Below are 22,807 nucleotides of genomic sequence, written 5' to 3' on the forward strand. Positions count from 1 at the left end.
AACATGGCTGGGCTAGGTGTCGGCGTCGGTGGCGGCGGCTACAAGGACGAGGGCGACGAGGGCGACGAGGGCGTGCTCCAGGCGGCCGTGGAGGTGTTCGCGAAGCTAAAGGTGCCGGGGACCCAGGAAGCCCCCCTCCCCGGGGGCAGCGGGGGCCAGGGCAGCGGAGTGGGCAGGGCCTACTGCGGAAGTCGGCGGCGCCACACGCGCGGCCGGTCTTTGAGTTCCCGGCCGCGGCCTATGTCCGGGGTCTGCTCGTTGGGCGGCCTCGGGCCTTCGCGCTTTGCTGTCTCCGTGGTCCGTGCCTGCTAGTTCGGGCCGGCGCCACGCGCGTGCTGCACCTTAACTTACGTTGCAGGAGGTCTGCAGGACCTTGCTGGGCGCACGAGACAAATGCAGACACGGGGAGGGCACGGGCCCTGGGCTCAGGGAGCTCGCGGGGTCTGGGGGGAGACAGGCAGAGTCAGATGCTCGGGTGGCAGCAGTGAGGAAACCCGCCCTGCCAGGTCAGATAGCCATCCCAGGTGCCACACGAACCGCCGCTGCTCTGCCTCACCCCCCCTTGCCTGTCCCCCATCCCCTTCCCCCTCCCCTCCTTCCTCCTCCGCCCCACCCCCCCACCCCCCGCACTCCAGATAGGTGCTATCTGCCTTCTCCCTGACCCTTCCCTGTGGCATAGCTGGGAGCCTGGATCAGAATCTCGGAGTCTTGCCAAAGCCTCTAGTTGCTACTAGGTTAAACTGCTACACGAGGCTAGAGCGGGAGTACTTAAAGGAGGTGGGGTGACTCTGGGCAAGATGGAGGGAGAGCACTGCCAGGAGGCGGTGGGGGTTGGGGAGCCCGTGTGTGCTAACCAAGCCTGGTGTGTGCTTGGTGGGTAGTAAATGTGTGTGAAGAGAGGAGCATTTCAACCCTTAAGTCCTACTCGATTTCTAAAGCTTCCTGGTTTTCCTTTCCTTGCTTAGGCTCTCAACTGCCCGGTCCTTGAGGGTCTTTATATCACAGAACCTAAGACCATTCAGGAACTGCTGTGTAGTCCTTCGAAGTACCGCTTGGAGATCCTGGAGTGGATGTGTGTTCGGTAACATCTTTGTTTCTTCCTCCCCATCCTTGGGGTACACCAGGCACCACTCAGCCCACCTGGGAAAGATAGGCGTTTGATATTTTTGTAAGTAGTGGTACTCCCAGATGGCTCCATACCCTACTCCAGGTCATGGTGAGAACAGCTGTTTGGGTAAGAAGTGCCAGCCATGGAAACCATGCTCAAGTTTGCCTTGAAAGTGCTGCCCCCACCCCCCATGCCAGTGCTTTAGCTGGTCTGTTTGCCGCCTCAGCTAAAGTGCTGAGCTGGGCTTCTGAGTGTTCTCCTTGCTTTACTAGTTTCAGAGCTGGCAGGGGCCGCGATCCTTTCAATCTCTGACTGGACTTGTGAACTCTCTTGCATCTTGCCATTGAGGAGTGACAAGCAGGGCCAAGACCCTGTTTCCCAGTCCTTCAGGTCAAGGAGTGCCCTGGTGGGTGTGCCTGGCTCTGTGCAAGGGAAGCAAAGCCTATCCAGATGGCAAAGGGAAAGATCCAGAAAGTCCCAAGGAATGTCTGTTCCTTGTGAGCAGCAGCCCATGAGCTGAGCATCTGTCTCAAGGCTACAGTGGGGAAGGCTTGACCAAGCCTCTCATGGAGCACAGGCTCCTGTGTTGTTGGGCATGACCCCCAGGGCCCTCCCTGGAGTGGCCATGGTCGGTTGGTACAGGCGTCTCTCAGAAGGCCAGGTCTGGGCCTGTTCCTCTTCAGCCTCGCCTCTCTGCCCTTGCAGCTCAGGAAGATGCCTGGGCAGGAGCCTGGTGGTGGAGCAGCGAGGATGCGGCCTGCACCCAGCTGGTGTACCTGCCAGGCCATGGGACACCAGCAGGCCTGGCCCTGGGCCGGGTGTCCTACGAATGGCTGGGAGGGTGGGGAGGCATTTTCATGTTTGAGCCTCTGTATTTCCAGCAGCCTGTCCTCCAGTCCCTCCCCCAGGTCCACCCCACGCCTCTGCTCAGAGCGCTCTTGTACCCTTTTGCTCTCCCTCCTGAAAGCACTGTCAGGTCTCTGAATAACCTTCAAAGACCCAGCTCACATGTCGCAGCTCTTTTTTAAAAGTCTCCAGCTCCCAGGGCAAAACATGTCCCTCTTTGCCCTCAGATACCCACAACCCTTTGAGCACACCCCCTCCCAGAGCTCTCAGCCCGTTGGGTCTGTCTTGGCCTGCTGTCCTGTCTGGGAGCTGCTGAAGGGCATGTACCAGGCAGGACTCGTGTGTCAGCCCCAGGCTGCTGCACAGTGTTGGACATACTTGAAATGTGCTCCAGGCTGTTGGATGCTAAGCAGGTGCATGGACACATGCACACCCATGTATCATTCCAGGCGCCTCAGGCATGGATGGGTGACCTCAAGGGGTGGGGCTCTAGCAGCTGCAAAAGGCCTAGGCATGAATCCCAGTGGCGGGCATACCTCTGCAGTCTGAATGTTATGCATGTTGGCACAGAGGAAGTGGCACTTGATTCGGGAGGGTGGGTGCTCATTTCAACCGGAGCGAGGAATCAAGGTGTGGGAGGGAGAGCTGGGCTGCAGTGGCCCCAACAGCAGCTTGGGGCAGCTCCTGCAGAGCCTTGCAAGCCACGTGAGGGCCTTTCCACCTGATGCTCTAGGCAGGGCAAGCATGGGACCAGGGAAGCAACATACTCAAGTTGGCATTTTGGCAAGGTGACTCAGGTTCTGTGGTGGATGGATTTGGAGGGGAGACGGTGGAGGCAGGGAGACCGATATGGATACTCTTGGAACAGCCCCAGGAAAAGATGGCAGGAGCCTGCCTTGGAACGACAGGTGGCTCACATGATGGCCACTGCCAGCCCTGGAAGGACCGGTGCATGGTCCAGGAGTCTGGGAGGAGAGGCAGTAGTGGGGATGGCCTGGGCTAGTGCAGGGATCTCAAGTGTTCCCCCAGGAGGAGGGGTGCCACAGCCATGTCTTGGAGAGGCTCTCATGGGAGGGACCCCAGATTTGCCTGGCTTAGGCTGATGCTGGGGACTGGGGCAGCCTGCTGGGTGGGAGGGATGGGTGGGAGTCTGTGGGTACATTCCTCAAATGCTTTAAGTACTTTTATAAATACAAGCAGCTGAATTCTTTGAAAGAATGGACAGGGAACGTACAGTTGCTTCTTATGATCCCGAGCTGGCAAAAGGCCATAGGCCTTTCAAGGTCCCGAAAAGAGGATTGGATAGAGTTCAGCTTCTCCCACATTTCATATTGGCTTTCTTTGCACATGGCTTCACCACTTCAGCCCTCGATTAGGGTCACCTTGTCCACCCTGCTCTGGGTGGAATCTGGAAGCCGTACCTGCTGTTGGCCTTGGGGCTCAGCATGCTGGCTCTGGGTGACCCATGTGCCAGGCTGGTCCTCGGTGTGGGGGCAGGGCAGAGCTGCAGGGCCCCCTGGGTTGCTGAATTCAAGGCACCTGGGTTTCCTTGACTCCTGAAGAACTATACTTGCTCTCAAGGCCTTGAGTGCCTTTAGTTTCTGCCCTGCTGCCTCAGGAAGATCAACTTTGATGAAAGCCCTTTCTGAGTGAGTGAGGTCACTTAGGCTTTTGTGGATTTGTTCTTTAGTGTGTTGAAGTGGTTTGCTGTGTCCAGCCTGATGGATTGCTGCGTGCTCTCTGCTCCTTGGCGCCTTGTAAGTGGGGACGTTGCCCAGCAACCAGGCCCAGGGCCCATCCTCCTAGCATTTCACATGGTAGGGGCTCCTTTTGCCCCATCCCTCTTTGGCAGAAGAGCTGGTTGCCTTCATGAGTCACGAAGACAGGCGATGCAGCTGAGGCCCCCTCTCCACTGTAGTCCTGCAGTGTGGGGCCTGGGACCTCAGGTTCAGGATGGCCCTGCCAGCTCCCAGGGCCCCAGTACGGGCAGGGCAGGTGTGGCCTGGGAGGCAGGCATTCATTTAGAGGCATGGTTTGGGGTAGGAGAAGTGAGCCCTCTCCATGGAACAGCTACTGTGCCCTTTTCTAGCATGCTAAGTCAGCAGGTCCCTAGGGCTGGCAGCCCTCCACACCATGATGGCAGAGTAGAGTCCTGGCTCTCACTGTCCTGTGGAAAGAGCCTCTTACCTTTATGTAGGGAGGACCTGCCCTGGCAGCCAGCTGCTGAGGCTCCCTGGCAAGCAGGCGGCAGTCTCAGCCCCCAGAATGATGCTATGCTAGGCCTGGAGCTCACGTCTGAGGGTGTAGTGCTCAGGCTGACGCCTGCTCATGGTGGAGACCTCCTGGGGGGGCTGTCAGGGTATTGTAGCCCTTATTGCCTTTGGATGTGGTCTGTGTCTGGAAACAGTTTTGCCCATCAGCTCACTGTCTTAAGGCAAGATGCTTATGAGTGGCCACTGTCCCATTTATCCTGATATCGCCGAGGCTGGGGCTCCGCTGGACCTGGGTGGGGGGCAGCTGGGATTGCTGTCTCTCAATCCAGGAGGCTGGAGCTGTGATCCCAGAGCCTATCACACTAGGAGCCCCTAAATGGTTTAAAGCTGTGACCTGGAGTAGGATAATCTCACAATGATTTAAGCTTTTCTAAAAAGAGAAAATGTCCTTCTTTTGAAAGCACTAAGCATGGACATTTACTAATGGCAGATTATTCCACGGCAAGAGGCCGTGGTCGTTTATTTGTTAATACACACTGGTTGCCTTTTTTGTGCTGGCCTCCATGGCATTAGGCCCCAAAAGTATAGAATGGAAAGTTATCTCCTGGCCTCAGCAAGCCTGCAGCCTGGGAGGTGAGAGCCCGGTGGGAGGACAGTGCCCAGGTTCTCCTGTGACGGAGGGATGCCAAAGTGTCTGTGGGCATGCCTGGCCCTTCCCCAGCTTCCCTGGGGAGGCGATGTCAGCCATGGGCTTCTTGGGATGAGTCAGCCAGTGTGCTTGGGCCAGGTGGGAAGAAAGTACTCCAGGCCGAGAGGAGCAGACGCACATGTGTGCAGAGAGGTGTGAGAGGACACCCAGGCAGGGCCTGCAAGGGTGCTCGAGCAGGAAGGGCCTTGGTGGACATTCTTCAAACAAACCTGCACCATGGTTGAGAGAAAAGCCAGCCCAGTGGTTCCTTCTGAGAAAGAGCTTAGAGCTCTGAGGAATTCAGGATTTTCCTCTTGGGCAGTCATTTTGTTTTTTTATTGTGAGAATTTAAATATTTTATTTATTTATTTGAGAGAGAGAGAGAGTGCACGTGAGAGAGAGAACACGAGCGGGGGGAGGGGCAGAGGGAGAGGGAGAAGCAGGCTCCCTGCTGAGCAGGGAGGCTGCCAGCATGGGACTGGATCCCAGGACCCGGGGATCATGACCTGAGCCGAAGGCAGACACTTAACTGACTGAGCCACCCAGGCGCCCTATCGTGAGAATTTAAATTTCAGTATTCAGATTCACATTTCTGAGGTATACTTTCAGAAATATTTTGTGGTTTTCTTCCCTAATAATTTATGGAGTTGAAATTCACATCACATAAAATTATCTATCTGAAGTGAACATTTCAGTGGTATTTAGCACTTGCACAAGTAATTCACTTTTTCAGAGCATGTGTAAGGAGGGGTCATGAGGGGGCCTCTGCTGCCTGCTCAGGACTGACCAGTTTTGCTCTTTCCCTACAGGGTCTATCCCTCCTGGCAGGACAAGTTCAGCTCGCTAAAGGGGGCCCCAGCTGAGGTGAAGATCCAAGGTGGGTCTGTGTTACAGGAGTTTGGAGTTGGGTGGTGGATTCTGGATAATTCTGAGCTGGTGCATGGCCTCCTTGGCAAGTTGCACTGGATTTCCCATTGGCTTGTGTTTACTTCTGGCTGGTGCACACCCTGGAGATCTTGCCAGAGCCTTCTAGAATCAGGGCATGCCCTACTACACACTTACACACTATGCATGGGCAAAGGGGATGGTTCCTCTTATAGGGGCATGTGAATGAGATCGAGAACGTGTCACTCTGTCCAGCCCATCCACCAAAGCACTGGAGGCAGAGACTGGTTCTTGCCGATGCTTCTGGTGGTTCTGTCCCCATCTTCCTGCTTCCTGCTGTGTTTGCGTTGGGCAGCTCTCCGTAGGGGCTTGTCTTGTAATGGCTTCTTTTCGATCCTTTGTTGGCAGAAACTGTCCTTAATCTGGTAATGAACATTAGGCAAAGGGGAGTAAATTACAGTCCTCACTACGGTGTCTCTAAAAGTCAAATTTTCCATGGGCCTGCATTTGGCTCAGCTATTCCAGGGTGGGTGACCTGGACCCTGGAGCTCCAGTGCAGGCCCCAGCTCTCACTGCCAAATGAATTATCCAGGGACACTTGTCCCCGAGGCTGAAATGGGCCAGAAGAATAGGGTGTTGTGTTTTGGAGGCTGCAGGACTGGCCTGTGGGCCGGCCTGGGCTGCATAGAAGTGCTCCCCCTCTCCCCAGTGTGTTATGTCTGGCACTTTCCTGCTGATGGGACCATGTAAAGGCCAGGTGAACCATCAGACTGCATCTGAATTCTTTAACACACACCCACACACAGATGCCAACCCTGCCCTTAGCCCAGCCAAAGCCTTGACCTTGCCATTCCCAGCCTTAGTTTCTTCTTCTGTAAAGCGGGGGTGATAACCTGAGCCTTGCCCACCTCATGGGAGCGTGCTGAGTGTCAGAGCAGGTGGTAGACATGAGTGCTTGTCGAAGGGTATAATCCTCCAAAGAGGATTAGGAGAATTCCTGAATTCATTTGAGCGGTATTTGTGGAGTGTCCCCTACGCACCTGGCATCGTTTTGGGTGCTGGCTGTGCGGCAGCGAATGGTGCTGCTCACATGGCACTCATGTGGCGGCTGAGAGAGACAGGTGATAAATGAAGGCAGCGAAATTCTGTGTTGGATGGTGACAAGTGCCATAAACCAAGCCAAGTGAGGGCAAAGTGGTACATGGGTGGGTTGGGAGAAGGGTGGTACTGTTGATTAAGATCACTGGGGAAAGCCTGTCTTTTAAACACAGACTTGCAGGAAGGGAGGAAGCGAGCCAGGCAGATATCAGGAAGACTAGTGTTCAGGGCAAAGGAACAGCAAGTGCAAAGGACCTGAGGTAGGCTTGCATGTGCCTTGCAGCTGTGAGGAGTACCAGGGAGGCCCAGGTGGCTGGTGCAGGGTGGAGAGCAAGGGGAGAGTGGTGAAGGCAGAGAGGCATCGGGGCTGGCCAGATCAGGCCATGGAAGGACAGCTTTTATTCTGAGGAAAGCTGTGGCCTGACTTTGGGTTTAACAGGGTCCCTAAGGCCACTGAACTGAGAACAGAGGCCTGGGCAGAGGCAGGGAGACCACTGGAAGGCTCTTGCAGTGATGCAGGCAAGAGATGGGAGGGGGGCAGTGAAAGTGGAGTGTTGGCCAGATCCTGGACTTACCGTGAAGGGAGGGTTGACTAGACTTACTAAGACTTGGGTATGGGCTAAGCAGGAGAGGAGCCGTGGAAGACACAAGGATTTGGGGTTAGGGTTGTGGGCAGTGGGCATGCTTGGGGGTATAATTGGTATTCGTACAGTGTTTCCAGGGTTACTAATGCTTTTGCATCGATGTTCTACTTCTTGCAAACCTTCCAAAGCAGATGCCAGAGTTATGCGCTAGGTCGGGGATGCAGAGCTGACATTGGCCCCAGGCTTTCTAGCTCCAAGTCCTGGCCTTTCTCGATATATCAGATGGTTACTCACATGTGGCCGGGCAGTCCCTGTACCATGCAGTGACTCAGTTTCCCAGTCTGTAAAATGGAGCTGCGGCCCACCTCCTAGAGTTGCCAGCAAGGTGAAGGGAGATGTTGATAAAGGCCTGTAGGAAATTGACACATGTGAGCCATGGTTCCTTTTGCTTTGGCCTGGCAAGTTCTCTGAAAGGGTGGCACACAGCAACTTTAGAAGGTTCCCTGAGCTCTGTGTCTGTTCCTCAAGTGGCTGGCTGGCTTCTGCTAGAAGCCAGAGTTCCTTATATGGAAGAACATCAGATGTGACCCCTTATTTCAGTGCAGGAAACTGATGCCCACAGAGGTGTAAGTCACACAGCAAGAGGCAGTCCTGGGCATGTTGTCCCCCTGCCTCCTTGTCTACCCAGGCCTTCTGGGCCCAGCGTGGCCTCCTGGGCACTGGCCTGTCAATGCCAGAGCAGAAGCACTCTCCCCAGAGCAGCGCTCGGGCACTCTGCACGTTTGGGCACTCCTGGGTGCATGGCGTCCCCTCCCGTTTGGGTGGGCGTCTCCAGTAACAGGACCCTTGTGTTCTGACAGAGATGGTGAAACTAGGCCATGAGCTGATGCTGTGTGGGCTGGATGACCAGGAGCTCCTGAAGGTAAGAGAGGGTCCTCTCTGTTCCCGCAGGCTGGGGGCCTCAGTGAGGCTGGGTTAGGGGTGGGAGGGGTTTCTTTCCCCAGGCCTTTGCTCCTCAGGCTAGGGAGCCAGCATCCCCAGCCACTGCTCCTAAGCCCCCTGGGCCAGGAATCTATAGGATTCCCTTGCATAGACTCTAGCCATCCCTAGGGCCAAGATGGGGAACACAACTGAGGAGGCTGGAGGCAGAGCTCTGGTTATGGTGACCGAAAGGACAGAGCACATCCTGTCCTCGGTTGAAGACTTCATTCCCACTGGCACTGGGGGTAAGTACTTTATATGCCAACTAGTAGTCGCACTCACCTGTGGCAGTAGGTACTTGTCCTGGTCCCATTTCACAACTTGCTCTAGGTCACCGGGTGACAGAGTCGGGCCTCAAACCCAGGCCCCAGTCCCAGGCCCATGCACTTTCCCTGACTAGCTGCCCTCCTGCAGCTTTCTTTACAGAGGTGGCCCTAATCCATGCCCACATCACTCAAAGAAACCCTACGCCTGCCCTTAAAATCTTGTCAAGCTTTTGAAATAATTATTTTCACGTTTTGGCTATTATAAATAATGCTATGAATGTCACTGTATACGTTTTTAACTGAAGACATGTTTTCGGTTCTCTTGGGTATATAGCTACAAGTGGAATCGATAGGTCAGTGTAGTAACTGTACATTTAGCTTTTTGAGGAACTATGTGCCAAACTTTTCCAGTGACTGTACCATTTTACATTCCCACCAGCAGTTTCCAGTTTCTCCACATCCTCACCAACATCTGTTTATCTTTTTGATTGCAGCCATCCTGGTGGGTGGGAAGGGCTATCTCGTTGTGGTTTTGATTTGCATTTCCCTGTTGACTAATGACGTTGGGTATCTTTTCATGTGCTTATTGGCTATCTGTAGATCTTCTTTAGAGAAATGTCTGTATTTGGTTCTTTTGCCCACTTTTTAATTGGGTTATTTGTCGTTGATTGTTGAGTTGTAAGAATTCTTTTTATATTCTGGATACAAGCCATGTCAGATATTTGATTTTTTAAAAAAATATTTTATTTATCTATTTGACGGAGCAAGAGAGCACAAGCAGGGAGAGCAGCAGGCAGAGGGAGAGGGAGAAGCAGACTCCCGGCTGAGCAGGGAGCCCGATGCGGGGCTCGATCCCAGGACCCTGGGATCATGACCTGAGCCGAAGGCAGACACGTAACAGCTGAGCCACTCAGGCGCCCCCACTCCACATCTTCTTTATCCATTCATCTGTGGTTGGACAGCCGGGCTCTTTCCGTAGTTTGGCTATTGTGGACATTGCTGCTATAAACATTGGGGTGCATGTGGCCCTTCACATCACTGTTTGTATCCTTTGGATAAATACCTAGTGCTGCAATTGTGGGTTGTAGGGTAGTTCTATTTTTAATTTTTTGAGGAACCTCCATGCTGTTTTCCAGAGTGGCTGTACCAGCTTGCATTCCCACCAACAGTTAAGAGGGTTCGCCTTTCTCCACATCCTTCTCCAACATTTGTTGTTTCCTGACTTGTTCATTTTAGCCATTCTGACTGGTGTGAGGTGGTGTCTCATTGTGGTTTTGATTTGTATTTGGATAAAGAAGATGCCCAGTGATGTTAAGCATTTTCTCATGTGTCTGTTGGCCATTTATATGTCTTCTTTGGAGAAATGTCTGTTCATGTTTTCTGCCTATTTCTTGACTGGATTATTTTTGTTTAGGGTGTTGAGTTTGATAAGTTCTTTATAGATTTTGGATACTAGCCCTTTATCTGATAAGACATTTGCAAATATCTTCTCCCACTGTGTCAGTTGTCCTTTGGTTTTTGTCCACTGTTTCCTTTGCTCTGCAAAAGCTTTTTATCTTGACAAAGTCCCAATAGTTCATTTTTGCCTTTGTTTCCCTTGCCTCTGGAGACGTGTCTAGCAAGACGTTGCTGTGGCCGAGGTCATAGAGGTTGCTGCCTGTGTTCTCCTTTAAGATTTTGCTGGATTCCTGTCTCACATTTAGGTCTTTCATCCATTTTGAGTCTGTTTTTGTGTATGGTGTAAGGAAATGGTCCAGTTTCATTCTTCTGCATGTGGCTGTCCAATTTTCCCAACACCGCTTGTGGAAGAGACTATCTTTTCCATTGGACATTCTTTCCTGCTTTGTCAAAGATTAGTTGACCATAGAGTTGAGAGTCCATTTCTGGGCTCTCTGTTCTGTTCCATTGAGCTATGTGTCTGTTTTTGTGCCAGTACCATACTGTCTTGATGATGACAGCTTTGTAATTGAGCTGGAAGTCCGGAATTGTGATGCCTCCAGTTTTGGTTTTCTTTTTTTAACATTCCTTTGGCTATTCAGGGTCTTTTCTGGTTCCATACAAATTTTAGGATTGTTTGTTCCAGCTCTGTGAAAAATGCTGCTGTTATTTTGATAGGGATTGCATTGGATGTGTAGATTGCTGTGCGTAGTTATAGACATTTTAATATTTGTTCTTCCAATCCATGAGCATGGAATGCTTTTCTTTATGTCTTCCTCAGTTTCTTTCATCAGTGTTCTATAGTTTTCAGAGTACATGGTCTTTTAACCTCTTTGGTTAGGTTTATTCCTAGGTATCTTATGGGTTTTGGTGCAATTGAAAATGGATTGATTTCTTCTCTTTCTGCTGCTTCATTGTTAGTGTATAGAAATGCAACAGACTTCTGTGCATTGATTTTATATCCTGTGACTTTGCTGAATTCCTGTATCAGTTCTAGCAATTTTTTGGTGGAGTCTCTTGGGTTGTCTACATAGTGTATCATGTCGTCTGCAGAGAGTGAAAGTTTGACTTTTTCTTTGCTGATTTGGATGCCTTTTATTTCTTTTTGTTGTCTGATTGCTGAGGCTAGGACTTCCAGTACTATGTTGAACAATAGTGGTGAGAGTGGACATCCCTGTATGTTCCTGACCTTAGGGGGAAAGCTCTGTTTTTCCCTGTTGAGAATGATATTCTCTGTGGGTCTTTCATATATGGCTTTTATGATGTTGAGGTATGTACCCTCTATCCTTACACGGCGGAGGGTTTTTATCAAGAAAGGATGCTGTATTTTGTCAGATGCTTTTTTTGCATCTATTGAGAGGATCATATGGTTCTTATCCTTTCTTTTATTAATGTGGTATATCACATTGATTGATTTGCAGATGTCGAACCACCCTGCAGCCCAGGAATAAATCCCACTTGGTTGTGGTGAATAATCCTTTTGATGTACTGTTGAATCATATTAGCTAGTATCTTGGGGAGAATTTTTGCAACCATGTTCATCAGGGATATTGGTCTGTAATTCTCCTTTTTAGTGGGGTCTTTGGTTTTGGGATCAAGGTAATACTGGCCTCATAGAATGAGTTTTGAAGTTTCCCTTCCATTTCTATTTTTTGAAACAGTTTCAGAAGAATAGGTATTAATTCTTCTTTAAATGTTTGGTAGAATTTCCCTCGAAAGCCATCCAGCCCTGGATTCTTGTTTGTTGGGAGATTTTTGATTACTGATACAATTTCTTTGCTGGTTATAGGTCTGTTCAGGTTTTCTATTTCTTCCTGTTTTAGTTTTGATAGTTTATATGTTTCTAGGAATTTATCCATTTCTTCCAGATTGCCTAATTTGTTGGCATATAATTGCTCATAATATGTCCTTATAATTGTTTGTATTTCCTTGGTGTTGGTTGTGATCTCTCCTCTTTCATTCATGATTTTATTTATTTGGGTCCTTTCTCTTTTCTTTTTGATAAGTCTGGCCAGGTGTTTATCAATCTTACTAATTCTTTCAAAGAACCAGCTCCTAGTTTTGTTGATCTGTTCTGCTGGGTTTTTTTTTTTATTTCTATGTCACTGATTTCTACTCTAATCTTTATTATTTCTCTTCTCCTACTGGATTTAGGCTTTATTTACTATTCTTTTTCCAGCTCCTTTAGGTGTAAGGTTAGGTTGTGTAGTTAGAGACTTTTCTTGCTTCTTGAGGAAGGCCTGTATTGCTATATGCTTCACTCTTAGGACCACTTTGCTGCATCCCAAAAGTTCTGAACTATTGTGTTTTCATTTTCATTTCTTTCATATATTTTTAAAACTCTTCTTTAATTTCCTGGTTGTCCCATTCATTCTTTCGTAGGATGTTCTTAACCTCCATGTATTTGTATTTTGAATAAATTTCCAAATTTCTTCTTGTGGTTGACTCTTTCGTAGGATGTTCTTAACCTCCATGTATTTGTATTTTGAAGAAATTTCCAAATTTCTTCTTGTGGTTGACTCAAGTTTCATAGCATTGTGGTGGTCTTAAAATATGCATGGTATGATCTCAGTCTTTTTGTACCAGCTGAGACCTGATTTGTGACCCAATATGTGATCTGTTCTGGAGAATGTTCCATGTGCACTCGAAAAGAATGTGTATTCTGCTGCTTTAGAATAAAATACTCTGAATATATCTGTTAAGTCCATCTGGTCCAATGTGTCATTCAAAGCCCTTGTTTTCTTGTTGATCTGTTTAGATGATCTGTCTATTGTTGTGAATGGGGTGTTAAAGTCCCCTACTATTATTGTATTATTATCAATGAGTTTCTTTTATTTTGTTATTAATTGGTTTATATATTTGGCTGCTCCCATGTTAGGGGCATCAATATTTACAATTGTTAGATATTCTTGTTGGATAGACCCCTTTATTGTGATGTAGTGTCCTTCTTCATCTCTTATTATAGTCTCTGGTTCAAAATCTAGTTTGTCTGGTATAAGGATGGCTACTCCAGCTTTCTTTTGATGTCCATTAGCATGGTAAATGGTTCTCCACTCCCTCACTTTCAATCTGGAGGTGTCTTTGGGTCTAAAATGAGTTTCTTGTAAGCAGCATATCAATGGGTCTTGTTTTTTTTTTGTCCTTTCTGATGCCTTATGTCTTTTGATTGGAGTATTTAGTCCATTTACATTCAGAGTAATTATTGAAAGATAGGAATTTAGTGCCATTGTATTACCTATAAAGTCACCATTCTTGGACACTATCTCTGTTCCTTTCTGGTCTTTGTTATTTTGGGTCCCGCTCTCCACTCATAGGATCCCCTTTAATATTTCTTGCAGGGCTGGTTTAGTGTTCACTAATTCCTTTATTTTTTGTTTGTCCTAGAAACTCTTTATCTGACCTTCTTTTCTGAACGACAGCTTTGCTGGATAAATATTCTTGGCTGCATATCTTTCCCATTTAGCATGTTGAATATGTCATGCCAGTCCTTTCTGGCCTGCCAGGTCTTTGTGGACAGGTCTGCTGCCAGCCTTATGTGTCTACCCTTGTAGGTTAAGGACCTCTTGTCCCTTGCTGCTTTCAAGATTTTCTCCTTATCTTTGTAATTTGTAAGCGTCACTATAATACGTCAGGGTGTTAATCTATTTTTGTTGATTTTGAGGGGGGTTCTCCGTGCCTCCTGGACTGGAATGCCTGTTTCCTTCCCCAGATTAGGGAAGTTTTCAGCTATAATTTGTTCAAATAAGCCGCCTGCCTCTTTCTCCCACTCCTCTTCTGGAACTCCTATAATACGGATATTATTTCACTTTATGGGATCACTGAGTTCCTTCAGTCTACCTTCATGATCTAATAATTTTCTTTCCCTCTTCTTTTCAGCTTCATTATTTTCCATCATTTTATCTTTTAGATCACTGATTCGCTCTACTACTTCATTCTTCCTCGTTTTTATGGCCTCCACTTGGGACTACATCTTGGTTATAGCATTTTTAATTTTGGCCTGACTAGATTTTAGTTCTTCTATCTCTGCAGTAGGGGATTCTCTAGTGTCTTCTATACTTTTTTCCAGCCCAGCTAGTATCCTTGTAATTGTTTTAAATTCTAGTTCCAAAGAAAATAAATAAATTCTAGTTCAGACATTTTACTTTTATCTGTATTGATTAAATCTCTGGCCATTATTTCTTCCTTTTCTTTTGGGATGAGTTCCTCTGTCTTGTCAGTTTGGAGGGAAAAAAAACCAAAACAAAATACAGAAAGAAAGAAGAATAAGAAAAAATAAAAAATAAAAATGAAAAAAATGAAAAAAAAGTTAAAAAATAATATAAGATAAAATAAAATACATATAGGAAGGTAGATCCTAGGTGTGCTTTGGTCTGCTTGTTAAAAGAAGCTTCCATGGGTCGTTTTTCTGGTTTATAGATGTGCAAGATGTTCTCCAAGACTTCTGATCAATGTCATGGGTGTTCAGAATGATCCAGTCTTTATCTAGCTGTGTTTCAATGAGGAGGCAGGGTTAGGGTCGCCCTATTCCTCTGTCATCTTACTGCTCCCCCTGGAATTGTTTTCTTAATTTCATTTTTGTATTACTCATTGCTAGTGTGTGGAAATACAATTACTTTTGCATATTGCTCTTGTATCCTGCCAGATTGCTAGACTTGCTTATTAGTTCTAATGATTTTTTAGTGGATTCCTTAGGATTTTCTATATATAAGGTTGTGTCATCTGCAAATAGAGATAATTTTATGTCTGCCTTTTCAATCTGCATGTTTTTAATTTCTTTTTCTTGCCTATTTGCTCTGGGTGACACCTCCAGTACAGTGTTGAATAGAGTGGCAAGAGTGGACATCCTTGCCTTTTTCCTGATTTTAGGAGGAAAGCATTTGATCTTCACCACTGAGTATGATGTTAACTGTGAATTTTTTATAGATGCCCTTTATCAGGTTGAGGGTGCTCCCTTCTATTCCCATTTGTTAAGTGTTTTTATCATGAAAGGGTGTTGAATTTTATAAATGCTTTCTCTGCATCTACTGAAGTGATTATGTGGTTTTGTCCTTTATTCTTCCTTTATTTGTGATGTTGCAAGTTTCTTTCTGGTATCATTTCACTTCTCTCTGAAGGACGGCCTTTGGCAATTCTTTTAGAAGTGGTCTGCTCTCTCCAAATTCTCTTAGAGTTCACTTATTTGAGTATGTCCGGTTCCCCTTCATTCTTGGTGGATAGTTTTACTGGATACAGAATTCTGGGTTGGCAGTTCTTCTTTCTCCATAGGTTCCAATGAGAAATCTGCAGTCATTTGAATAATTTTCCCCCTATGGGTCATGCATTGGTTTTCTCCTGCTGCTTTAAAACTTTTTTCTTTGTCATTAGTTTTCAGCAATTTGATTATATGTTTGTGGGAATACTTCTTTGGGTTTGTCCTGTTTGGAGTCGCTCAGCTTCTCAAATCTGTAAGTTTGTGTCCTTTTCTTAAATTTGGGAAGTTTTCAGACATTATCCCTTCAAATATTTTTTCAGCCCACACATTTTTCTCCCCTCCCTTTGGGACTTCTATGACACACGTGTTAGACCTTTTATTATTGTACCACAGGTCCATGAGGCTGTTAATTTTTTTCAATGTTTTTTTCCTTGCTGTTGCTCATGATGGATAGTTTCTGTTAATCTGTTTTCAAGTTCGCTGACTCTTGCTTCTGTCCCCTCCATTCTGTTGTTTGGGCCATAACTGAGTTTTTTATTTCAGTCATTCCATTTTCCAGCTCTAAAAAGATATTTCCTGTTTTTTTTTTAATTGTTTCTTTGCTGTTTTCTATTTTCACTTTTGTTTCAAGAGTGTTCATGATTACTTATTTAGCATTTTTATAATGACTGCTTTAAATTTGTCAAGTAATTCCAACATCGGTACCATCTTGTGATTGGTGTCTGTTGATCGTCTTTTGTCGTGCAAGTTGAGATTTTCACGGTTTTCTTCATGTGCCAGATAATTTTGGATTGCGTCCTGGACATTCTTGACTATTACTTTGTCTCTGGGCCTTATTAAGTTTTTTGGAGAATGTTGGTATTTGTGTTTTTGCAGGCACTTGACCTGGTTAGTTTTAAGCTGCACGTTCTGCCTCCTTCTCTGGCCTTTGGTTCCAGCCGGTGTCAGCTCGGTTTCTGCAGCCTTTGTGCTGCTATTCGGGCCTGTCCTGCATGTGTGCCACCCGATGGTCAGCCTGGGGCCTGGGTGTTGGCCTCTCCCCTGTAATCATTCTTTGGTATGTTCATCAAGATCAGATCTACCCCTGCATGAGTGGGGATGAGCCCAGGCATTAGTAAACAGATTTATAGGGTTGCTTTCCCTAGATCTTCCCTTCCTGTTATCTCTTTGGTACTGTCTGGCTCCTGGGAAGAGGGCCATTCTTTGCTGCCCTGCAGCCATAAACCGCCTACTTCTATGAGTGTACCACACTGGTGGGAGGACAGAGTGGAAGAAGCAGGAGCAGGGTTTGTTCCCCCTCCCCCCATAGCTCCCCTGAATGGAGAGGGAGGTTCCCTGCACCCAGAGCAGTTTTCCGCTATCAGCCAGCTTTGTTGCTTCTGCCACCCCTGCCATGATATTGCCTGGGGTCTGGGGTCACAGAGCAGAGGGAGAGAGAAAAGGCCAGGGATTTCCCCTACACTCTCTGAGTGTTAGGGGTTTCCTTTTCTGGAGCTCTCTGTACCATTTTGCTCCCTTCTGGGTTTGAGCTGGGCTGAGTGCAGGTCCAGGGAGTCCAGAGGAGAGAACATGGTAAATCACCACCAGTCTCAATGATAACCTTGGATTCTAGCATGCCTCCCTGATGTGCCTGCTGATATTTGCCCTTCTAAGACTATAGACACCTGACACATGCATTCTGTCCCACTCTCAGATGTGGGTACTCAGTGGGAGGGGAAGCTGGTCCGTCAATCTTACCTGGAACTCTAACCCCTTCCTTCCTTTTTATCTTTAAAGATTTTTTTCATTGTGGTAAAATGCACAGAGCATAATATTTACCTTTTTTTAAAAGATTTTATTTATTTGAGAGAGAGAGAGAGAGAAAGCACAAAGGCTGCAGAGAGAGAGAGGGAGAAGCAGGCTCCCCACTGAGCAGGGAGCCTGACATGGGGCTCAATTCCAGGATCCCAGGACCATGACCTGAGCTGAAGCCTGACTGAGCCACCCAGGTGCCCCAATATTTACCATTTTAACCATTAAAAAAATTTCCCAGTAGGTGCTGAAGGGTTCTTTTTTAAAAACATTTTTTTGTTGTGCTAAAATACACATAACATAAAATTTACCATCTGAACTATTTTTAAGTGTGCAGTCAGCGGCACTAAGTACATCTATCTAGTTCCAGAACATTTCCATCACCCTAAAAGGGGATTCTGTGCCCATTAAGCCGTCACTCCCCATTACCCACAGGCCCTGGTGCCCACTACTCTGCCATCTCTGTTTTATATAAATGGAGTCATACGGTATGTGGCCTTATGTAATGGCTTCTTCACTTAGCACAGTATTTTCAAGGGTCATTCATGTTGGAACATGGATCAGTACTTCATTCCTTTTTGTGGAATACAAAATAAAAACCAGAAAATAATTTATGTCGGCATATTGAAAGCTGGGAGTTGGGTCATGGGAGGAAGGAGGTACAGGTATAAGGTATTAAGTTTAGTCAAACCCCATAGTCTGGAATTTGAATTGGGAATATCAGTGTCAGCTTTTAATGTATTTTAACTTAAAAACAGTGTGTGGATATATATATATTTCCTTGCTTTGTCCTCTTAAAAGGCCAAGAACAGTGATACTCCAGTTGTAACACAGGCCTGCGGCAGGAAATGTACCAGTTAAGGCAGGAACACCTTGTCACACGAGAGAACAGGGCAGATATGCAAGACTTACAGTTACATCTAAAGGACTGGGGCACCAGCTAGCAATAGAAGCCCTCACCGGCCAAAGAAGGGATGTTGTGGGGATGATGCCTGCATTGTAAGGACAGTGACTGCAGTAGACTGAGGCCCGTCTGTGAATTCAAATCCATGAGTTCATAATATTTTTAAAAAGTCATTTTGATACCAAAAGTACAAGTAAAAAGGAAAAAAATAGATCATTTAGACTTCACTAAAATGAGCCACTTTGGTGCTTCAAAGGACATCAAGAAAGTGGAGAGAATCCACAGACTGAAAGAGAATCTTTGTCAATCATAGATCTGACAAGGGTCTAGGATCCAGAATGTATAAAGAACTCTTACAACTCCATAAGAAAAAAACAAATAACCCAACTCAAAAATGGGCAAAGGATCTGAATACATTTCTCCAAAGAAGATAAACAAATGGCCAGTGAGCACATGAAAACATGCTCACCATCATCCATCATCAGGGAAATGCAAACTACCACCTCGATGAGATCCCATGGCGTCCTAGCTGTAGAGCCACGCAGGAACTTGTACACGAGCAGGAAGTATTGCTTAAGCGCCAAAAAGTAGAAAAAAGCCCCAATTCCCCTTAACTGGTGAATGGAGAACAGAGCAATAATAACAAACTACTGATCCGTGCTACAGCCTGAATGAACCTTGAAAACATGCTGCTGAGTGAAGGGAACCAATCACAAAAGACCCCATATGTGAGGTTCCATTTATAGGAAGTGTCCAGAAGAGGCAAATCCATAGATGCAGAAAGGAGATCAGTGGGTACTAGGGGCTAGGGTGGGGGAGGGGTGTGGGGAGTGACTGTTCATAGGGACAGGAGTGCTTTTGGGGGTGATGGTAATGTCCTGGACCTACCGAGTGGCAATGGCTGCACGGCTCTCTGACTGTCCTAATAACCACTGAACTGTGCATTTAAAAAGGGTCAATTCCTGGCGTGTGCATCTCAATACAAATATCAGCACAGCTGAATGAAAAGGATCACTGGTGTGCTCAGCACCACAGTCCCAGCCCTACCCCAGGCTGGCCGAGCCCTGAGCAGGGATACCTATCCCTTCATGGGCACTGGGGGGCTGTCAGAGTCCGGGCTGTGCTGAGGAGGGGGCAGCAGGCAGGGTGTCCCAGCCCTGGCCACTGGTCAAGGCTTTGTGGGGTCCTGAGTGATAGTTGCTCTCATGTTTCTGTCTAGGCTGTCTCCTATCTAGACCGTGTCTCCCCCCACCCCCCCAGCTCTACTCCCAGGCTGCCCTCAAGTGTGTCTCTTGGGCTCAGTGTCACTTGGGCAGATTGGGAGAATGTGTCAACAGGAGGTAGTGATCAGCTCCAAGTAGCCAGTTTTAGGCTGAGGAACTTCCAGAGTCACCGGTCTTGTTGATGTGGCTACACAGCCGAGAGCCAGGTTTGTGGAGCCCACGGACAGGGACCTGGGCTGCAAACATCATAGCAGAGCATGCTCCTGTTCCCAGCTCTCCTCCCCACCACAGCCTGTGCCTCCCATGCCCACTTTAAGTGCAGATGCTTCTTGGAGGACTTTATAGTGATGCTGGCTGAGCAGATCATTCTCGTGCATTCCTCAGAATAGTGGCGTGTCAGGGCAGGGGCAACGAGGACCTACAATGGAGAGGCAGGCCCAGCTTTCTTTCGGATACCACTGCTCACACAGGGCTCTCTGGAGCAGGCCAGGCCTCTCAGGTTGTAAGGGTTTAGGTCCTGAGGATTGGCTGTAAGCCTCCTCTGCTTCTTCAAGCCTTGAGCTCCTGGCCAGGCAGGTCCTTGCTGGGGATCCCAGCTGCCTTTGGGGTGGGGGGACTATGTCAGCTGTAACGTCTGGCCACCTGTTCTTCCTGTGAGGAGCAGGGTCATCGTAGGCCATTCCTGCCTGGGGAGGGCAATTTGCCAAGGAGAATAAGCTTCTTCCTGGAGGTGTTCCTGAGGAACAGACTGTCATCAGGTCCCTGTGGGCTGTAGGCCCTGCTACAGTCTGCGTCCCTGCCCAAGGAACTGCGCTGGAGGATGTGTGATGGGCAACCCGAGGCTGGCAGCACTCAGTGACAGCATTCCCCAAGCCAGTCCCAAATGCTGCCGGCCCAAGCACTCCTTTCCGCTGGCCCCAGCAGGGCAAGGGGTGGGCCGGGGCCCCCGGTGTGTCCGGTTAGTGAGCACACACGGTCTTCCCTGCCCAGGGCCGGGCCTGCGCCCAGAAGCAGTTGCACCTCATGGACCAGCTGCTGGATGCAGTCCGGACCCTGACCATTGGATGCTGCTCCAGGTAAAGGCTCAGGATGGGCCCTCCACAGAATGGCTGGTAGGCGCCCTTGGAACTTTATCTGGAGCCCTTGGAACTTTAATTTTATTTTTAGACCACCAGCAGGTACATCTCCATCTGGGGTCTTAACTTTCCACTTGGGCAGCAGCAGCTACACGCTGGCCCGGTGGGGTGTGGGCCCAGTGGCGTGTGAGCCCAGGTGGAACATCCCACTGGGGCAGTGCTCATGGTACCAGGCTGTCGGCGAGAAGGTGCAGTGCAGGCCGTAGAGAAGACAGGCAGGCCTGCCGGGGAAGGTGGGCTCTCAGAGGACTAGGGCTCGGTCCTGGCTGCCAAAGCAGGGCAGGGACTGGGGGAGACATTGTCTCCTGGCCCCTCTGCCCGGGCTCGTTTTGCCCTCTGGGTCTCCCCCAGGGGACTGAGGGCTTCCTTGGTCAGGGGTCTCAGCAAATCTGCCGACGCAGTCCCTGGAGGCCATGCTCTGGCCAGTGACAGCATGGCCTTGGGGTTCCCTTGGCAGTGTGAAGGAGGACTTCGAGGATACCAGAGAGAAGAATGAGGCACTGCTGGGGGAGCTCTTCTCTAGCCCCCAACTGCAGACGCTCCTGAGCCCAGAGTGTGACCCGTGGCCCCTGGATACGCAGCCCCTCCTTGACCAGCAGGGGTATGTGTCCTGCTTGGTTCTGTTACCTGAGACCGCCTTTCCACGTGTGGCCTGCCCTGGCGTGGGGCTGGACGTGTCCTCTCTCTCCCTGCAGGGCCAGCCCCTCTGTGGAGCTGGAGGAGGAGAAGGTGATGGAGCTGGCCAGGAAGCTGCAGGAGAGCACCGCCAAGCTGCAGATGCTCAGGGTAGAGGTGAGGGGTGCCGGCTCCTGGGGGCTGTGGGACTTGGGGGTGAGGGCCTGACTAGGCACTTTGTGTCTTAGGGCAAGGAGCATCACTTCCCCAGCCTTGGGTGCCCCATCTTTACAATGAATGTGTTGTGAGGTGTAAGTGAGGTGGTATATTGTGGGTGCTCAGCCCATGGGAAGGGGAGAGGCAGACAAACTTGGGGCAGATGTGGGGAGGCTTTCCGAAGAATGGAAAGGATCGGCCTCCTGCAGGCAATGCACCAGGCCCTGGGGTCTGGGCTTTCACGTACTTTCTTACCTGTGGCCTTCCCAGCAGCCCTTGGCCTGGCCTCCTTTTCCCGAGGAGGAGGCTGAGGCCAACACAGGCAATAGTGGCAGGGCTGAGGCCGGAAGCCAGGCGGCTTTGCTCAAAACCAACTTGCTCTTTTTTGCCTCTGGTCTTACGTATCTGATGCGGGAAGAGACTTGGTGCCCCAGGGGCAGGCAGGGCAGCCTCGAGAGCCCCTCTGCTTCTGTACTTTGCACAGCACAAGCAAGGAGTTTCTGTGAGCAGGGCCGACACCAGCACCCTGGACCAGAAGCTGCGCCTGGTCATCTCTGACTTCCACCAGCTCGTTGTGGCTTTTCTCCAAGTCTATGATGACGAGCTGGGTGAGTGCTGCAAGCGCCCAGGCCCCTACCTCCACCCGAGTGGCCCCGTCATCCAGGCCGTGTACCAGACTCTGAATTCATGCAGCCAAGTAAGAATCACCCTTTCCTCCACTACCCCCCCCTCCCCCCCGCTGCTGCTGTAGCCCCCAGCCACAGATGTGAGGTCTGCGACAGGGGGCTGGGAGGGGCTTGGCGCAGTTGGGCTCTGGCCCTCAGCCTCGGGGCCTGGGGCAGGTGGGGAAGGTGCTTCTCCTGGTGCGTGGAAGGGATGAGGGCTGACAGGCATGTTCCCTTGAGAGTCCCACTGCACTTCAGGGGGCTATTAGCTGAGCCAAGACCCTGGGCCTGGAAGAAGTTTGTGTACTGCCTGCACTGGGTCGTGGGTGACCATATGGGACCCTTATCCCAGCTTCTAGCTTCTGTCCCTGTATTAGTCTTACTCTGTCTTCACACTATGCCCAAATGTATCACAGCCAGTTCAATCTTGTGTATGACCGAGAACTATGCCAGACAGACAGACAGGTGTTTGCTCAGACAGATAGGAAAAAGTGGTCTCACACTGCTGAGCTGACTACATAAATATTTACTTACTCATTTTGTTGTTCCACATTTCAGATCCCTGGAGTCCAACCTAAAACTACTCTGATGTTGGCCCAGGGCTTCCACGACATTTGTCTTGTTTTTTCCCAATTTTAGTTTAAGTGCTGCTGAAGCAAGCACCGTCTTGGTTTTTTAACACAAAGACTCCTAGACTTCCAAACCTCTGACCAACCTGTCCTTTGTCGTTCTGCCAACAGGGCAAGATAGGGTACGTTCCTTTCTCATCAGGAAGGCCCTGCCCCCTTTTTAAAAAATCTCAGGACATTGATTTTCCCACTGCACCTGTGGCTTCGCTTGGCTACTAGTGTGGGATGGGGCACATAATTGTGTGGCATTCCCACTGGGCCTGGAAGAAGGGACTTAGCGTGGAGAGCTCTGATCGGGGACTCTCCAGCTGGCCAGCACTCCCGTCCTCAC

The 22,807-nt window shown here is 48.9% G+C and overlaps 1 protein-coding gene across 3 annotated transcripts in view; it reads left to right on the top strand.

The window, feature by feature from the left end:
- HAUS7 (HAUS augmin like complex subunit 7) overlaps window positions 1–22,807 on the top strand; it is a 29,528-nt gene continuing 6,721 nt past the window's right edge. Inside the window, exons 1-8 of one of the 3 annotated variants that reach the window (XM_035011469.1) lie at window positions 1–111; window positions 966–1,072; window positions 5,665–5,732; window positions 8,283–8,344; window positions 20,206–20,291; window positions 20,809–20,952; window positions 21,047–21,143; window positions 21,667–21,879. In XM_035011469.1, the coding sequence (XP_034867360.1) occupies window positions 4–111; window positions 966–1,072; window positions 5,665–5,732; window positions 8,283–8,344; window positions 20,206–20,291; window positions 20,809–20,952; window positions 21,047–21,143; window positions 21,667–21,879 (885 nt within the window). In that variant the 5' untranslated portion in view covers window positions 1–3. Of the gene's footprint in view, window positions 112–784; window positions 1,082–5,664; window positions 5,733–8,282; window positions 8,345–20,205; window positions 20,292–20,808; window positions 20,953–21,046; window positions 21,144–21,666; window positions 21,880–22,807 lie in introns of those variants that run through there. The other 2 variants (XM_035011477.1, XM_035011484.1) reach the window with 2 other exon arrangements.

The sequence above is a fragment of the Mirounga leonina genome, unplaced genomic scaffold (genome assembly GCF_011800145.1).
Source record: "Mirounga leonina isolate KUSES-001 unplaced genomic scaffold, KU_Mleo_1.0 Mir_101799, whole genome shotgun sequence".
NCBI classification, from domain to species: domain Eukaryota; kingdom Metazoa; phylum Chordata; class Mammalia; order Carnivora; family Phocidae; genus Mirounga; species Mirounga leonina.